This window comes from Alosa pseudoharengus, unplaced genomic scaffold, assembly GCF_046254945.1.
Source record: "Alosa pseudoharengus isolate Yale_2024_CS ecotype anadromous, Long Island Sound unplaced genomic scaffold, YU_APseudo_1.1 YU_APseudo_1.1_scf_1, whole genome shotgun sequence".
In the NCBI taxonomy this organism is placed as follows: Eukaryota; Metazoa; Chordata; class Actinopteri; order Clupeiformes; family Clupeidae; genus Alosa; species Alosa pseudoharengus.
In genome coordinates this window covers 24,971,898-24,986,496 of record NW_027468564.1, presented here as the reverse complement: position 1 = coordinate 24,986,496, position 14,599 = coordinate 24,971,898, and the positions used below count along the sequence as shown (strand labels likewise).

Below are 14,599 nucleotides of genomic sequence, written 5' to 3'. Positions count from 1 at the left end.
CCAACTTAGTACTTGCAACAGTGAAACTGAGTTTGTTGTTAATATTGTTGGTAACGTAAACGTTTCTTCAGTTAGGAGCAGGACTGTTTCATTCATTCATGCATTCATTTTCATTGGCAAAAGCTAGCCTAATATGCATGAGAGAACCTAGATTTGAGGGAGCTGCAGCTGAGATAAACGGGTCCGAAACGGACCCGGGCCAGATGAGCCTTTATGAGTCTGTTGCGGGTCCGCGGCGGATGTATGTATCAATTTGCGGGTCCCAAACGGACCCGCCGCGGAGGTAGGGTTTTAATCGCGGATGTGGGGGGGATGCAGCGCGGAGCCACGGCGGGTCCGCGATCCGCCTTCGTAGCGGATCCGTTCCTGAGAGCAAGTGGACTCCGATAAGGATCCGCCGCGGAGTCCTTTTGCTGTGTGGGTATGAAGGCCAGTCATTCTAAATGGATGGTTGCTATGGCCAAAGGCCAGTTATCTCTGCCGTTGTCAAGCGGGCATATCCTAACTTTATCTTATTTTAAACATCTCTATTTTACTTAGCCTACTTCCATACAGTGAGTCCCATTAAGAAGTGGCCACTTCATTTGCGGCATTCACGCAGCAACATTATTAAATTAATGTCACCATATGCCTATGCCAACGTTTGCAAAGAGGAGAATATTTTAATTTGATTCACAATGAAACGTTCCATTTAATGTACATGTAAACAATGAGTAGGCTAGTGGTGGTGTTACTGCATCCCTTAGTTATGCCTACAATGCACAACTGCGTATTGAACATTTTCAGTTTGGTTTGAATGGAGTTTTTTTATTGTTTGGGGGCGATTCCTTTGTTCGTATGCGCCTTGACGGCGGCTTACCTACAGCTAGGCCTGACGTTGGTAATATGCCACGGTCTTAAATACTGTTGAGAACTTGAACATTTCAATACATTAATTTTTCATTTAAAAGTTCAGAGTAAAACCGAGTCTCCTTCCCACATACAAAAAATAAGCTGGCGTAACTGAAATGAATATATGTCCGGGTTTTAGTCACGTTACAGTACGGCCAACTATGGAGAAAGTTGAGGCCATTCAGAAGGTGCCCTCGCCCTGGAACAAAACAGAGCTTCAATAATTCCTAGGCCTACTCAATTTTTACAGCTGCTTTTTGCCAAACAAGGCCACCATCCTGGAACCACTGCATCACCTCCTGGATCAGTCTGTACCCTGGCAGTGGTCTGTTTTTGATGCATTGAGGGAAATCTGGTCTCTGCATTTATCCCAATCCGTGAATTAGTGAAACACACTCAGCACACACTAATCCCGGCGCAGTGAGCTGCCTGCAACAACAGCGGTGCTCGGGGAGCAGTGAGGGGTTAGGTGCCTTGCTCAAGGGCACTTCAGCCGATTTCTACTGGTCGGGGTTCGAACCGGCAACCCTCCGGTCACAAGTCTGAAGCGCTAACCAGTAGGCCACGGCTGCCTGGTGACTCACATGAAAAGGCTTATACGGCTGCTAAACAACTGCTTCAGGCTGTTGGCGCGTTGACACACTATGATGAGACAAAGCCATTAGCGGTTGTTTGTGACGCTTCGCCATATGGATTGGGGGCGTTACTTTTCCATTTGGAATCTGATGGCCAGGAGGCTCCCATTTGCTTTGCCTCAAGGATACTATACTCTACAGAAACAAATTATGCCCAAATAGATAAGGAGGCCTTAGCGGTCATCTACGCAGTTAAGAAATTCCACCAGTACCTCGCTGGTCGCCACTTTGTGGTCTTTACTGACCACAAACCACTGTTGGGCCTGCTACACCACTCTAAGCCCATGCCACCTGTCCTGTCCCCACGCATGCTTCGCTGGAGTGTGCTTCTTGGGGCCTATGATTACGAGCTATGCTACCGCCCTGGCAAACAGCTGGCGAATGCTGATGCCCTTAGCCACTGCCCACTGCCATTCGTGAGACTCCATCCCCCATGGAGATACTCTTACTGGAAATGGCACCTGAAGCCCCACTGAATGCAAAACACATTGCTGTACTTACTCGGAAGGATCCAGTTCTGTCCCGTGTATTGCGCTGGGTCCTGCATGGCTGGCCAATGGACACACCTGACAGCCGTTTCAAGCCATTTGTTACCCGGCGCCATGAACTGTCCACACACAAGGACCTTGTGTGGTTATTCCCAGCCTGGCAAGGGAGGAGGTACTAGCCATGCTTCATGATGCACACCCAGGCATTGTGCATATGAAGGGTCTGGGGAGGAGTTATGCCTGGTGGCCGGGCATGGATTCAGCGATCGAGAGACAGTAAAATCCTGTAAAAGCTGCCAGAGATCCCGTCATGCACCACCAATAGCACAGCTACACCCTTGGGAGTGGACAACTAAGAAATGGTCCCGGTTACATATTGACTTTGCGGGTCCATTCCATAGGAAGACATTTCTCATAATTGTGGACTCACACTCTAAATGGTTAGAGGTTGCCATGGTGAGTTCAATGTCATCCTCTGCAGTGATCAGCATGTTGAGACTCCTCTTCGCAACTCACGGGTTGCCAGACGTCATTGTTTCTGACAATGGTGCGGCCTTCACGTCAGAAGAATTCAAAGAGTTTGCCAGGCGGAATGGCATCAGACCAGTGATGACGGCCCCTTACCATCCTCGTTCAAATGGCCAAGCAGAACATATGGTCCAGACAACCAAGGAGGCCCTGTCTAGGATCACTGTCGGTGACTGGCAGACACGCCTGGCTAGGTTCTTGCTGTCACAGCATGTCACTCCCAACTCAGCAACAGGAAAAGCCCTGCCGAACTTCTCATGAACCGGCGTTTCACCACTGCCCTTGATCGCATTCATCCTGACTGTGAGAATGAGATGCACCACAAGCAGGAAGTGAGTGCAGGAAAACTTCAAGGCCCAAATAGATAAGTCAGGCCACAGGACACGGTGTACATGAGGAGCTACACTGGGGGACACAAATGGATCCCTGGTGTGATAGTAGAACCAACGGGCCCAGTTTCATATAGAGTGCAGACGGACAGATGCAGACGCCACATGGATCACCTGCGTGGTAGAGTGATTTCAGGCTGTGATCGCTGGAGGATCTATCGTTCCTGGACAGCAGTCACCTGAGGATGGACTGCTTGAGTCTACCTCAGCTGAAACACCACAACCCGAGACCAGCAGGTCTGTAGAAGACCCCTCTGGTCTTGTGACGATTCCCGAACCCACTACCCCTCTACAGCGTCCGGCAAGAGACCCTCCACGCCGCTTGGCTGATGTTGTTGACTGGGGGAAAGGGAGTAATGTATTGATTGTGGTAGAGTACAACCAAAATGAGGAAGAAAGGACACTAGAATGACATGAGACAGTTTGACAGCTAGTTCAGTGTATTAAACTGATGTGTTAAAACCACATGTGCTGTTAGCAGCTGCACCAGAGCTCAGTGCTGCTTTAGTGTTCTTCTTTTCCGGACAAGACAGGACGCCATTCAACAGCAGCTAGACACGGTAGCTACACTGTGCAATTATTCTTTTTTGCAGTGCTTTTTTATTTGTCTAAAGCAAATACATATTGCTATGGCTTTTTTATATATATTTCCCATGTTAAATTGATTCTGTTTGTGTGAAATGTGTGTATTTCACAGCTAACTGACTGGGAGATGACACAAACGCCACAGGTTCTTTCCCTGCTCACGTCCATCATAATTTCTGGTTAGTAGCAATTTCCTGTCACATCACTGAATGTCTGACATTAGACCATTATTAAGTAATTGTTATTTAGTTTTTGTCTCATCCAAACATCTCTCATTTTTTAGTTTTTTCGGTTTTGAGTACAGAGGCCTGGTGTAGACGCTTTAGAGAGAGACACAACTTCCCTTTTTTCTACTATGAAAAAAAGAGGCGTATCTTGTGTTGTAGTGTATATTTATATCAGTGATGGAACTAGTGTAGACCAACGTCCATTTTAAATGACAGACAGAGAGAAAGATGGTGTGATGAACTTTGAGTGCATGTCACATGCATGTAGAATGTGCAGGCCAGGGGGGAGATATGAGGGTTAGTTCATGTGTGCATTCAGGGTGGATATGGCTCTGGGGAAGAAGCTGTCCGTGAGTCTGTTTGTCTGGGCTGTGATGCATCTGAAGCGTCTTCCAGAGGGCAACAGGTCGAACAGGTGGATACCGGGGTGGGAGTGGGGGTGGGGGGGGGGGCGGGGGAGTGGGCAGCCAACAATCCTTTGTGCGGAGTTCATTGTCCTCAGGAGCTTCTTCCTTTCTGCATTGATGCAGCTGAAATACCACACTGTGATGCTGTAGGTGAGCAGACTTTCCACAGCGGAGCCGCAAAAGATTGTTAGCAGCTTCCCACTGGGATTGTTCCTCCTCAGCACCCTTAGGAAGTGGAGACGCTGCTGAGCTGTTTAGAGGATTGTTGTTTGCAGTCCAGGTGAGGTCAGCAGAGATGATGGTTTTGATGGATGTTTTGACTCTCTCTCCATTGATGATGAGGGGAGGGGGATCTGTCTTGTGCTTCCTGAAGTCCAGGATGATTTCCTTGGTCTTTGAGATGTTGAGAGTGAGGCTGTTGGTTGAACACCAATCAGTTAGTTTCAGGATCTTATCCCTGTAGGTAGACTCGACTGCAGTCATGTGCGTAGAGTAGACTAGTGGGCTCAGCACACACACCTGAGGAGAGCCAGTGCTAAGGGTGCATGTGGAGGACAGGTGGGGGCCGAGTTTTACAGTCTGGGGGCGGTTTATCAGAAAGAGTTTTATCCAGGCGTATGTGAGTTGAGGGAGGCCTAATTCAGTCCGTTTGCTGATTAGTCAGAACAAACATTGGTCAAGAGGAAATCAACATTAAATCAATATTTGCCAGGGGTATGAATAATTGTGTTCCTAACTGACTTAGGAGGACAGTGCAATGTTTAATTTGCGGAAAAAAACAGAGGACGTTGGGTAACGTCACTTCTGTTGATGTTCCAACAAAACAGAGAGCTAGCTCGCCCATCCCTTCCCCTCCCTCTCTCTCCCTCCTGTGCGACTGAAACTCTCCTGAACCTGCATATTGTTGATGATTGGCTGAAACAATTTGTTATGTTTCATGGTCCAGGCTGTTTTTGTTGCCAGATTTTGGAGCCTGGGTACACTTTACAGTGTATTCAGGGGACAGGCAGCTGGTGGAAGGTGAGGAGATGTTTGCTGATGGTGAAAAAAAAAAAACATTGGTTAAGGCCCATTCACACCAAGAACGATAACGATAATGATAACTATATCCATAACGATAAAAGCGTTCACACTGAACAATGATAAACAAAGTCTCTCCTTGTGTTAATGAATGTGACAGCTAAAATTCGATGGGTTCTGATTGGCTAGTAGCATTTTATCGTTGTGAAAATCGCTCTGAAAGTGATCCCCAACGATATCGTTCTTCATGTCGTTATCGTTATAGTTTATGTGTGAACGTCGTCATTCATTTTAACGAGAACGATATTTATTTATAGCTATCGTTATCGTTATCGTTCTTGGTGTGAATGGGCCTTTAGACCACCATTAACTCATTGAATGCCAAGCTGTTTTCGGGAGCTTTGTCCTAGAGTGCCAGCAATCTAGACCATTGTTGATGATTTTTGTACAGCCACAGCATATTCTGTGTTATAGCTATGAACACTTAGAATAGCTCGATTAAAAGGTGAGACTTTAATCACTCGGTGGGTGCAAACCGTGTATTTCTACACGCCTCTGTTCCTGAGAAATCCCAAGCTAATCAGTGGCTAGTTTTCATCAAAATCGCTGTTTTTTTCTAGAAATGGAGACAAAGTGTTGCCTGTTACTTGTGTAAACATTCCGGGAAGTGGTCAGCGAGACCTGGCGAGACTGCCACCTAGTGATAGACCCACGAAAATGGCCTGGTTTTGACCTGACGTGCATGCGTCACTGATTCGACCCAAAGCGGCAACCGAGTTATGATAAAATGTCCAGATAAAATGTCCAGATTGTACGTTTTCATGAGTTTCACGATCGTCATATATTTCATTTCCATTCATCACAGAGTTCCTAAAATCACATATAAGGTGTATTAGAGTGTCTAGTTTCGTAATTAAAAAAAAAAGCTAAAAACGTAATATTACATTTTTGGCACTCAACGCATGGCACTCAATGAGTTAAATACAAATAAAACAAACCTTTTCTGTCGTGTAGTGTTAAGTAATAGCCTGGAAAATCCAGACCCTGATAATCTAGGAAGATTAAGGGTCTGGCAAAGAGCAATGTAATGGTCTAACTCGAGGGGCGGCAACAAGCATGCATTTAAAAATCTCACTGCACGCAATTGGATTAACACTAGACCATGTTTACTTTGAATGATTTCGTACTTCGACGCAATGGGATAACACTATGACCAATGTGTACTGTCCTCCAACGTTGCAGCGCTGTCTTCATCAGTTTAGCTGGTTCCCAGGAATGTTGGGGAAAAAGTAACGTGCATCATTGCTCTTTGCCAGAGTGTCTTGCAGAGACAATTCCATTGTGCTATCGCGAGAACTCTGGATTTCCAGGGTTGTTAAGTAAGATGTATTCAAAAAAAATTGTTCTCTCACTGCTGTTCTTGGGTAAATTCAAAGTGTTTATTTGGATTTGTTTAGTACATAAAAGTGTGTACTTTTTACAACCATTTTAGAGTTGCTTACTAACCTCATCTCTGCCATCTCTCTGTGTTCTGCTGCAGTTTCTATGGTGACTGTGAGCACAGCGCCCTGTGTGTTCCCCTTCCGCTATGGGGTCCTGGAGTATAGAGACTGCACCACTGTGGACAGCCCAAATGGCCCTTGGTGTGCCACCACCAACAACTACCATAGGGATGAAAAATGGCGGTACTGTAGAGGTGAGTGACCAGTGAGGGTATAGAGAGTACACAACTGAGGGCACCTCACGTGTGCCATCACCTACAACAGCTAGTGTGTTTCTACATGTTCTATCTCACCATCTAAGATGCTGCTTTCATCTGTCTATGGCAGTCATAGCATAGAACAGTGTGGCTAAGCTTCTATGGAGATGATGCGTCTGAAGCATTTGTCCGAGAAATTTGCATACTCAACGAGCCTACCAAGCTTAGCGGAGCATTACTTGGTTGGTTGTCACCGGGATGCAGAGCAACAGTGTTCAGTAGGGTGACAGCCACAGGAAAGGCGCTTACTCTGAACCTGCTGGTTCGGGTGCCTAAAGACCTGTAACGCCTCCCAGAGAAGATTGGGGTAGGTGAGATTGTGATTGGGGTGAGAACAGTCTTTGATGATGCTGCGCGTCTTACGCAAGCATCGCAAGTTCAAATACAGCTCTGGAAAAAATCAAAAGACAACTGCACAATTTGCTGATGTCATCCTACAGTTGCTGAGTGACATGTGAATGAGTTGACGGTCATGTTCAAAATGAAGAGTCCACTGGAAGTATGAATATGACGGTCAACTCATTTGAATGGTGTGCATGTGTGTCTGTAATAAGTAAAAAGTCCCTAAAAGTAAAATAACTCCCTTCAGGGTGGAACAAGACCCCTCCGCTGCATGTCGGGGTCCAGTTCGCCCTGTCGGGACTTATTATGACCGCCGTCTGAATGCATGCCAAGTTTCGTGGAATTCCGCTCATGGGGGACCACACAATAAATGAATTTATGTTACTATACACCAACTGGCCTGTAGGTGGCCGGAGACAGTTTTCTGTGAATATCTCGAGAACCGTAGGGCCTAGGAGGTCCACCTTTTATTTGTATGTTGGTCTTAAGGGGGCATGTCAACCCATCTCATCACCACTTATTTCATGTACGCCACCTAGTTAAAAATTAAAAAGCAAAAAATTAGGTGTTTTAATCACAATATCTCTGGCTGACATGGTCAAAACTGCACAAAATTGAAAGTGTAGGATCATTATGACACCCTCCGAATGCATGCCAAGTTTTGTGAACTTTCGTTAACTTACAATAAAATAATTTATGTGTACATTAAGTGACCGTACACCAACAAGGATTCCTGGGACACTGAAAGACCGGGGTACACGAAACTTGGTGGGCATGTAACCCCACATGGATAGCATGGAACCATCATTTTTCGTTTTGATCTGTAGCCCCCCCTCCGCTGGACTGGACCCCCCGAAAGGAGGGTAGGGCAGACACAGTTTTCTGTGAATATCTTGAGAACCGTAGGGCCTAGGATGACCAATTTTTTCCGCATGTTTGTCTCCAGGGGTAATCTTAACCCATTCCATGTGCACACATGTGCATAAACAGATACACACGCACACACATACATTCACAGTAATCATACGTATGACACATACTCACACAGTAGACATATGTACGCATGCATGCACATGCACAAACATAGGCACATACTCAGGCACACACACAAGCACGCACACACACACATAAACATAAACATGTACACGCACACATGCACACAAGAATGTCTCAGAATTATGAACAGGCAAGATGGGGGTGGGGTTGTATAAAATAAATTTTATGTCTTAATTTGTGAAATCTATGAAAAAATCATGTTTTGGTACTTGTTGTCTAGCAGATACCAGTGAAAATTGAGTGTGGATAATGCAATTTAGTGAGACAGTTAGAATCATATAGGCCTTTCAGCGTGATTTATTTTTGTGGACAAAATGTGCTGGACTGGGCGGCGGTCATATTTTGTACCGCTCTGCGGTTGTAATGGTGCGGTTGCCCGTTATGGCTACAGTTTATTTCATACGGGAGCTAAATCCAAAGAACGGACAACGTGATTTACAAACACACTTTATTTGCACACACGAACACGAACGGCATCCAGCATGGTTGCAACAGCAACTGCAAAACACAAACGCATACGGGACAATATTAATTATCACCTTACTTTCAGGGTGGCCAACTGAAGGTTGAGGGAACACGGACATTCAGCAAACTTTTCATTGTGCCGGACAATAGCGCTTCCTGGTCTGGGGACGGAGAAAAGACCCGACGGAAAGTCGCAAGGAACATTATACGTTTGTGGAGAGTGACGTACTGCACAAGCAGAGGTCAAGTGTGCAGGGCAAGAGGGGTGTTTGGGACGTTCTGGTTAGGTATGCTATGTATTAGGTTATGAAATTAGATAATAGGATTTCCTTGTTATGAAACTGTGGGTTTTATGGTATGGAATGTATTATTGGATATTTATATAGAGAAGATGCGTTTTGTTAGTTGATTGATTAATTGATTGTGCATTGGTTTAGTCGGCAGAGTTAAATTCTCTGGTGGGACTATGGTTGAGGGCAGAAGGAGGTAGAATGGTCTGAGGTGAGCAAGTGATTGCCCCTGCGTATAGGCCTAATACTCGTTTTGTGATTTGCAGCAGTTTACCCTATAATTGAAGAGGGTGGTCAAAGTTAATTTTGATATGTTTTGAAAGTTTAGTGATTGATTTGAGATTTTTGTTTGGAGTTTGGTTTTTTCTTTTATTTTCATATTTTCTCCATACTGTACATGCATGCAGCTGCTAAGGTGGAAATAAAACCTGGCTATTTTTGAGAAACATCACCACTGTCTCCTATTTCCATCACCGCAACGCCATCCCGATCACAGCGGTACATCTAGTTTTCCCAATAATGACTGGCGTTCTATACATTATCCCTTACACATCTGCATGGTGACAGTGATGCATGCATGTCTTAATTTGTAATGTCAAAATTAGTATTAGACAAAAACTCTTCTTTACTGTTACTTTAATACTGTATGTCAGACTTACATGGCGACAGAATGTAAACTGCATTGTATTAAAATATCCATTTGATGATGTAAACACTCCATGCCTAATACACTCTTTAATCTGATATGTGATGCAGGTGATTTGGGTCCAGAGGATCATCAGTCACCATGTCCTGCTCCTACACCTTCCCTACACATCTTACAGTAACAGGAGCTTTTTGGACAAACCAAAACTCCATCAATCCTCCTGATTTATCAAAGAATACCAGTTACAGGCAGAGAGTCACAGTGGACAGTAGAAATAAACATTTAGGAATGTAAACACACCTAATGCCTAATACATTCTTTCATATCTGATTTGTGTTTCAGAGGTTCCAAAGTGGAGTGTTACATACAGCTCTACACACATCTGTGCTCTGGAGGGATCATCAGTCACCATATCCTGCTCTTACACCTACCCCAGTTATCTTACAGTTAAAGGAGTGTTCTGGACAAACCAGTACTCAGTCCATTCTGATTTATCAAAAAATGAAATTTACAAGCAAAGGGTCACAATGGACAGTAAAAATAAACACAGGGAATGTTCTCTGAACATGACTCAATTAACCAAAGCAGATGAACAGTATCAGTATTACTGTAGGATTACCACAAATGTAGACAAACAGAAAATTACAGGCAAACCAGGAATTTATTTGAAAATAACTGGTAAGGAAACATGAGCTGGGATAATATAAATATGATATCATTTTCTTTCAAATTACTTCCATATATGAAAACACTTATTATGAAAATTACAATTATATGAAAATGACTTACTCATACTTGTCTTAGATCTGCAGATTGATTCATCTAGCCAAAAAGGAGTGAAGGAGGGAGATCATGTGACTCTTACTTGTAAGACCACCTGCACTCTGACTGGAAGCCCTTCATTCATCTGGAGTAAAGATGGACGTCCTGTAGAGAAGAAGCAGATCACCAACAACCAGCTGCAGCTCCACCCAGTCAGTTATGAAGATGAGGGCAGCTACACCTGTGCTGTTGGAGGACATGAGGGTCTCCCATCTACACCTTACAGGCTCAATGTCAAGTGTAAGTATAACTATTGAGCAACTATTATTATACAGTCTGTGATCAGAAATCATTTTAGCCATTTATGTGACCTCTGATCACAGTCAGGTAAAGTGATATACAGTATGATTTTAGTGTATTGACATGCCGTAAAGATTTGGGATCACGGAAGGGTGCCATTTTATTGGCTGTTGGCTGCAATGAATTTATATTTATCCAGATTCTCCGAAGAACACAAGAGTTGAGTCTGATCCATCTGGTGAAATACCAGATGGAGCTAATGTGACTCTGACCTGCATGAGTGAAGCTGACCCACCAGTACACACATACACCTGGATCAAGAAGAGTGGAGCTGTAGAACTGGAGTCAGGAAAGGAGAACACACTCACCTTCAGCCAGATCCATTCTGAGGACAGTGGAGAGTATCTCTGTCGAGCAGCCAATAGGATTGGTCATCAGGACTCTCCTGCTATGTTCATCAAGGTTTCATGTAAGTCCAAAATAGTCTTTTAAAGTATGAAGTACTGACTGTTTCCTCATTGTCTCTGTGGTCACCGGTGAGTCTTGCAAATTCTGTCTCACTATATTAGACATACTGTACTTATATCTTCTTTGTGTCTGTTACACAGAATGTAGGCCATGAACTGACACAGAATGTAAGCCATGAACGATCTGCAAAATAATTTACGTTCATGATGGTGAAAGTTTTTCACAGCCATTGTTTTCACTATAGTCATTCATCTCTCTGTCTTTAGCTAGATAAGGCAACAAAGGAAATGCATATCAGAGGTTTAGAGACATTTAGAGATTGTTGGATATAGCATCTCAATTATTCATAATCTAAGGTTGTGATTTCTGTTTTCTTTCCAATCACAGCTATGGTCCAGACCATGTTGATAGCTGTTCTGGTTGGAGTGGCGCTCTCTGCAGTTGTGGGATTGTTCTGTATCATATGCAGATTGAGGTGAGATCAGATGACAGAATGTGCTGCAGTATAAACTCCAAACTCCACAACAGTAACACAATGTAGAATGATCCTCTCATCATCCTCTTTATTCATTTGTTGTGTACAGGAGATCTAAACAGTTGGCTACAAACAATAACAGGACATCAGGTGAAGACAACCAGGTGACATGACTTCTCCCTATTTTGGCATTTGACATTCAAAATGACTCCACTTTTGTAAATATGTCCAGTGTAGCATGAATTATATTGCACTTTATTCTTATTCTTTCTTGAATTTTCCCTGGGGATCAATAAAGTATCTATCTATCTATCTATCTATCTATCTATCTATCGCATTGTGCTGGCAGCCAAATGTGCTAGTTTTCTTGATAATATATCTTAAAGTAAGACAAACTAGATCAATTGATTTTACGAGAAATCACTTGGTAAGTGTCCTTATACTAAGAACTAGGGATGCACCCCAATCTGAATACATTATTCGGAAAAGTACAGATAACAGTAAATAAACAGATAACAAATCTACCAGGATAATCACGTCATCTCACTCAATGTGCTAGATTTACTGACAATATGTCTTGGAATAGTGTGCATGGAAAGCATGTTGTATTTCCATACTCATGTTATTTAACATCAGGATGAAAACCATGGCAACAACATGCAGATGAACCTTAACCACAACACCACCCAACCTGATGCAGTATACCAGACCCTGAACCCCAACACCACCCAACCTGATGCAGTATACCAGAGTCTAAACCCCAACATCACCCAACCTGATGCAGTCTACCACACCCTGAATCCAAAAAGCCATAAGCATTAAATGTATCACAAACCTAGCAGCAGTCTCTACTGTTTTTAACCCAGAAAACTATGTGGAGTAAATTGAGAGCTTGTATAACCAACAAAACTGCAATGTGTGTTATTTTCAGGAGATGTATGAGTATCACAACTAGGACTAGACACATGAGAGTTTATGTAAGTCCATGTCTACATAATAGCATTATGTTATATTATTGGGGAAGTGAGTCTGTGAATGTTGCTTTACTAAATGTTAAGTATGCTTTACAAGAGGGCAATTAGAGATACTTTTCTGATCTGAAATTTTATCTCATGTGACATAGCGTAATATTGTTCACTGCTTCAACTTAATTAAGAATAAAAAAATAATTCATGTCAATTCATGTCTGCACCTTTGACTCAGCCTGTGGAAGGTTAATGTTTTCACACTGTTTTCTTTAAGAGGAAGGGGTCAGATCTAAGATACGGAATGCCTCTGCTTATTTTCAATTCAACCTTATGTGTACCTTTATACATGTTTATTGGTTTGTCTGCATTGTATATGTCTTGGAGAGTGTGTTGTGGCAGGGGCGCAATGAAGGACCACATGAATTTCCCCCCTGTGGAATAATAAAGTTCACCTTGAACTTGTGAACGATAAATATCTCCAACATCTTTCTAAATCATAATGTTGGTATTCAAACATAGATTCTTAATTTGCATAATTAAGCACTGTCATGTCATGTGCATTACTGTTCCTGCACTACTGCAGTGCTGATGCTTGACCAGTAGATGGAGCCCTTTACTGCGATGATCTACTGCCTCTTCAAATGAGGATGGTATTGATTTCATAATTAAATGCTTATGTAGATTTATATCTTAAAATCCTCTCACATTTCTGATATAACTGTGTTCTATGGGCATGGTCATAGTCATTGCTTGAACCTCACTGGCAAAACAACTGAGGGACATTGAGGAACATGGACACTATTTTGCACCCTGGCGCATGGCGTAAAACTCGTTTTCCCCCCGGCGCAAAGTTTATGTTCTTATTTTGCACGTTTATTTTTTAAACAATGCGCCCAGGGGTGTGGCAATTAACAACCACAACCTAAGGAGTGGCCTAGCGCATTGTCTAAAAATCACTATTGTACACCTGGTCAGAAGTCTATGGTGAGTTGTTTATATGTTATTTTAAGAGCGCATTGTCAACAGTCATATTGGCGGGTGCACACACCATCCTTCTATCATCCATGAACGCACACCAGCGCACGTCCATGCAAAACATTACAAATTGCACAATTACAAAGGGAAACATAATTACAATAAAGATATGAAATACTGTACATCTCATGATGAGTAGTTATTCACCATCATATGCAAATTGGTAATGACAGTTAAAAGTTATTAGGGGAGAGGCGAGAGACACGTATGGAGCACAGCTGAAGACGAGATACAAGCAACTTCTCGGCAGGATAAATGTTGTTTTATTCAGTCATTTGAGCAATTTTAGGGTAAATGTTGCTTTTTTCAGCAACATTTACCCCTAGTGTAGTAAGTAACTGCTACACTAAACCCCGACTAGCTAGCGAGCTAGCCATCAAGAAACCAAGCTAAACACATACAGGGCTCACAATAAAACGGTCGAGCAAACACATTGTTCAAGAGACTATCAAACCACATTACAAAAACGAAGTTCACCCAAGGGTAGGCTACTTACAATTTCAGCAGCAACAAAGCCAAGTCGGAGTCCGTTTTGCAGTCTTCTTAGAAACTACAATCTGACTACATTTTCGAGACCCAAAAAGTGTTGTAGAACCATCAGAACGACTCTCAACCTGCATAATAAAGGTCATTTTTGCTAAAATTGTTGCATAGGGCTTCTTTAAGTGAAGTGGAATTAGCTATGAACACAGTTGTGGGGATGCAATACATTATTTGGCTTAATTACTCCACCTGTATGCATGTAGTTTATTACTCCTAGTCTCTTAGTTTATCACATTTCCCATATGCCACATGTTGTTTAAGCATTTCCCATATGCAACATGGAGCCCTCTGTGATCTGCACACTGTTGCATTGACAGTTG

The 14,599-nt window shown here is 43.1% G+C and overlaps 1 protein-coding gene and 1 pseudogene across 1 annotated transcript; one reads left to right on the top strand and one right to left on the bottom strand.

The window, feature by feature from the left end:
• The window catches only part of LOC143123348 (uncharacterized), a 685,973-nt pseudogene that overhangs the window by 39,033 nt on the left and 632,341 nt on the right, over nt 1-14,599 (bottom strand).
• Nucleotides 2,800-12,845, top strand: LOC143116858 (uncharacterized). The gene is made up of 11 exons (XM_076278244.1): nt 2,800-2,874; nt 3,068-3,306; nt 3,413-3,491; nt 3,629-3,695; nt 6,711-6,866; nt 10,071-10,406; nt 10,533-10,790; nt 10,990-11,259; nt 11,646-11,733; nt 11,843-11,897; nt 12,370-12,845. Exons 1-11 carry the CDS (start codon nt 2,800-2,802, stop codon nt 12,553-12,555), a joined length of 1,809 nt encoding a protein of 602 aa, XP_076134359.1. The 3' UTR covers nt 12,556-12,845.

What these genes read in the sequence shown, in the direction of transcription:
- LOC143116858 (XM_076278244.1), top strand. Translation starts at nt 2,800, where the DNA reads ATGAACCGGCGTTTCACCACTGCCCTTGATCGCATTCATCCTGACTGT. An exon ending in CACGTCCATCATAATTTCTG is followed by an intron (nt 3,696 to 6,710) that starts GTTAGTAGCAAT and finishes GTTCTGCTGCAG; the next exon opens with TTTCTATGGTGACTGTGAGC. An exon ending in CATCAGGTGAAGACAACCAG is followed by an intron (nt 11,898 to 12,369) that starts GTGACATGACTT and finishes ATTTAACATCAG; the next exon opens with GATGAAAACCATGGCAACAA.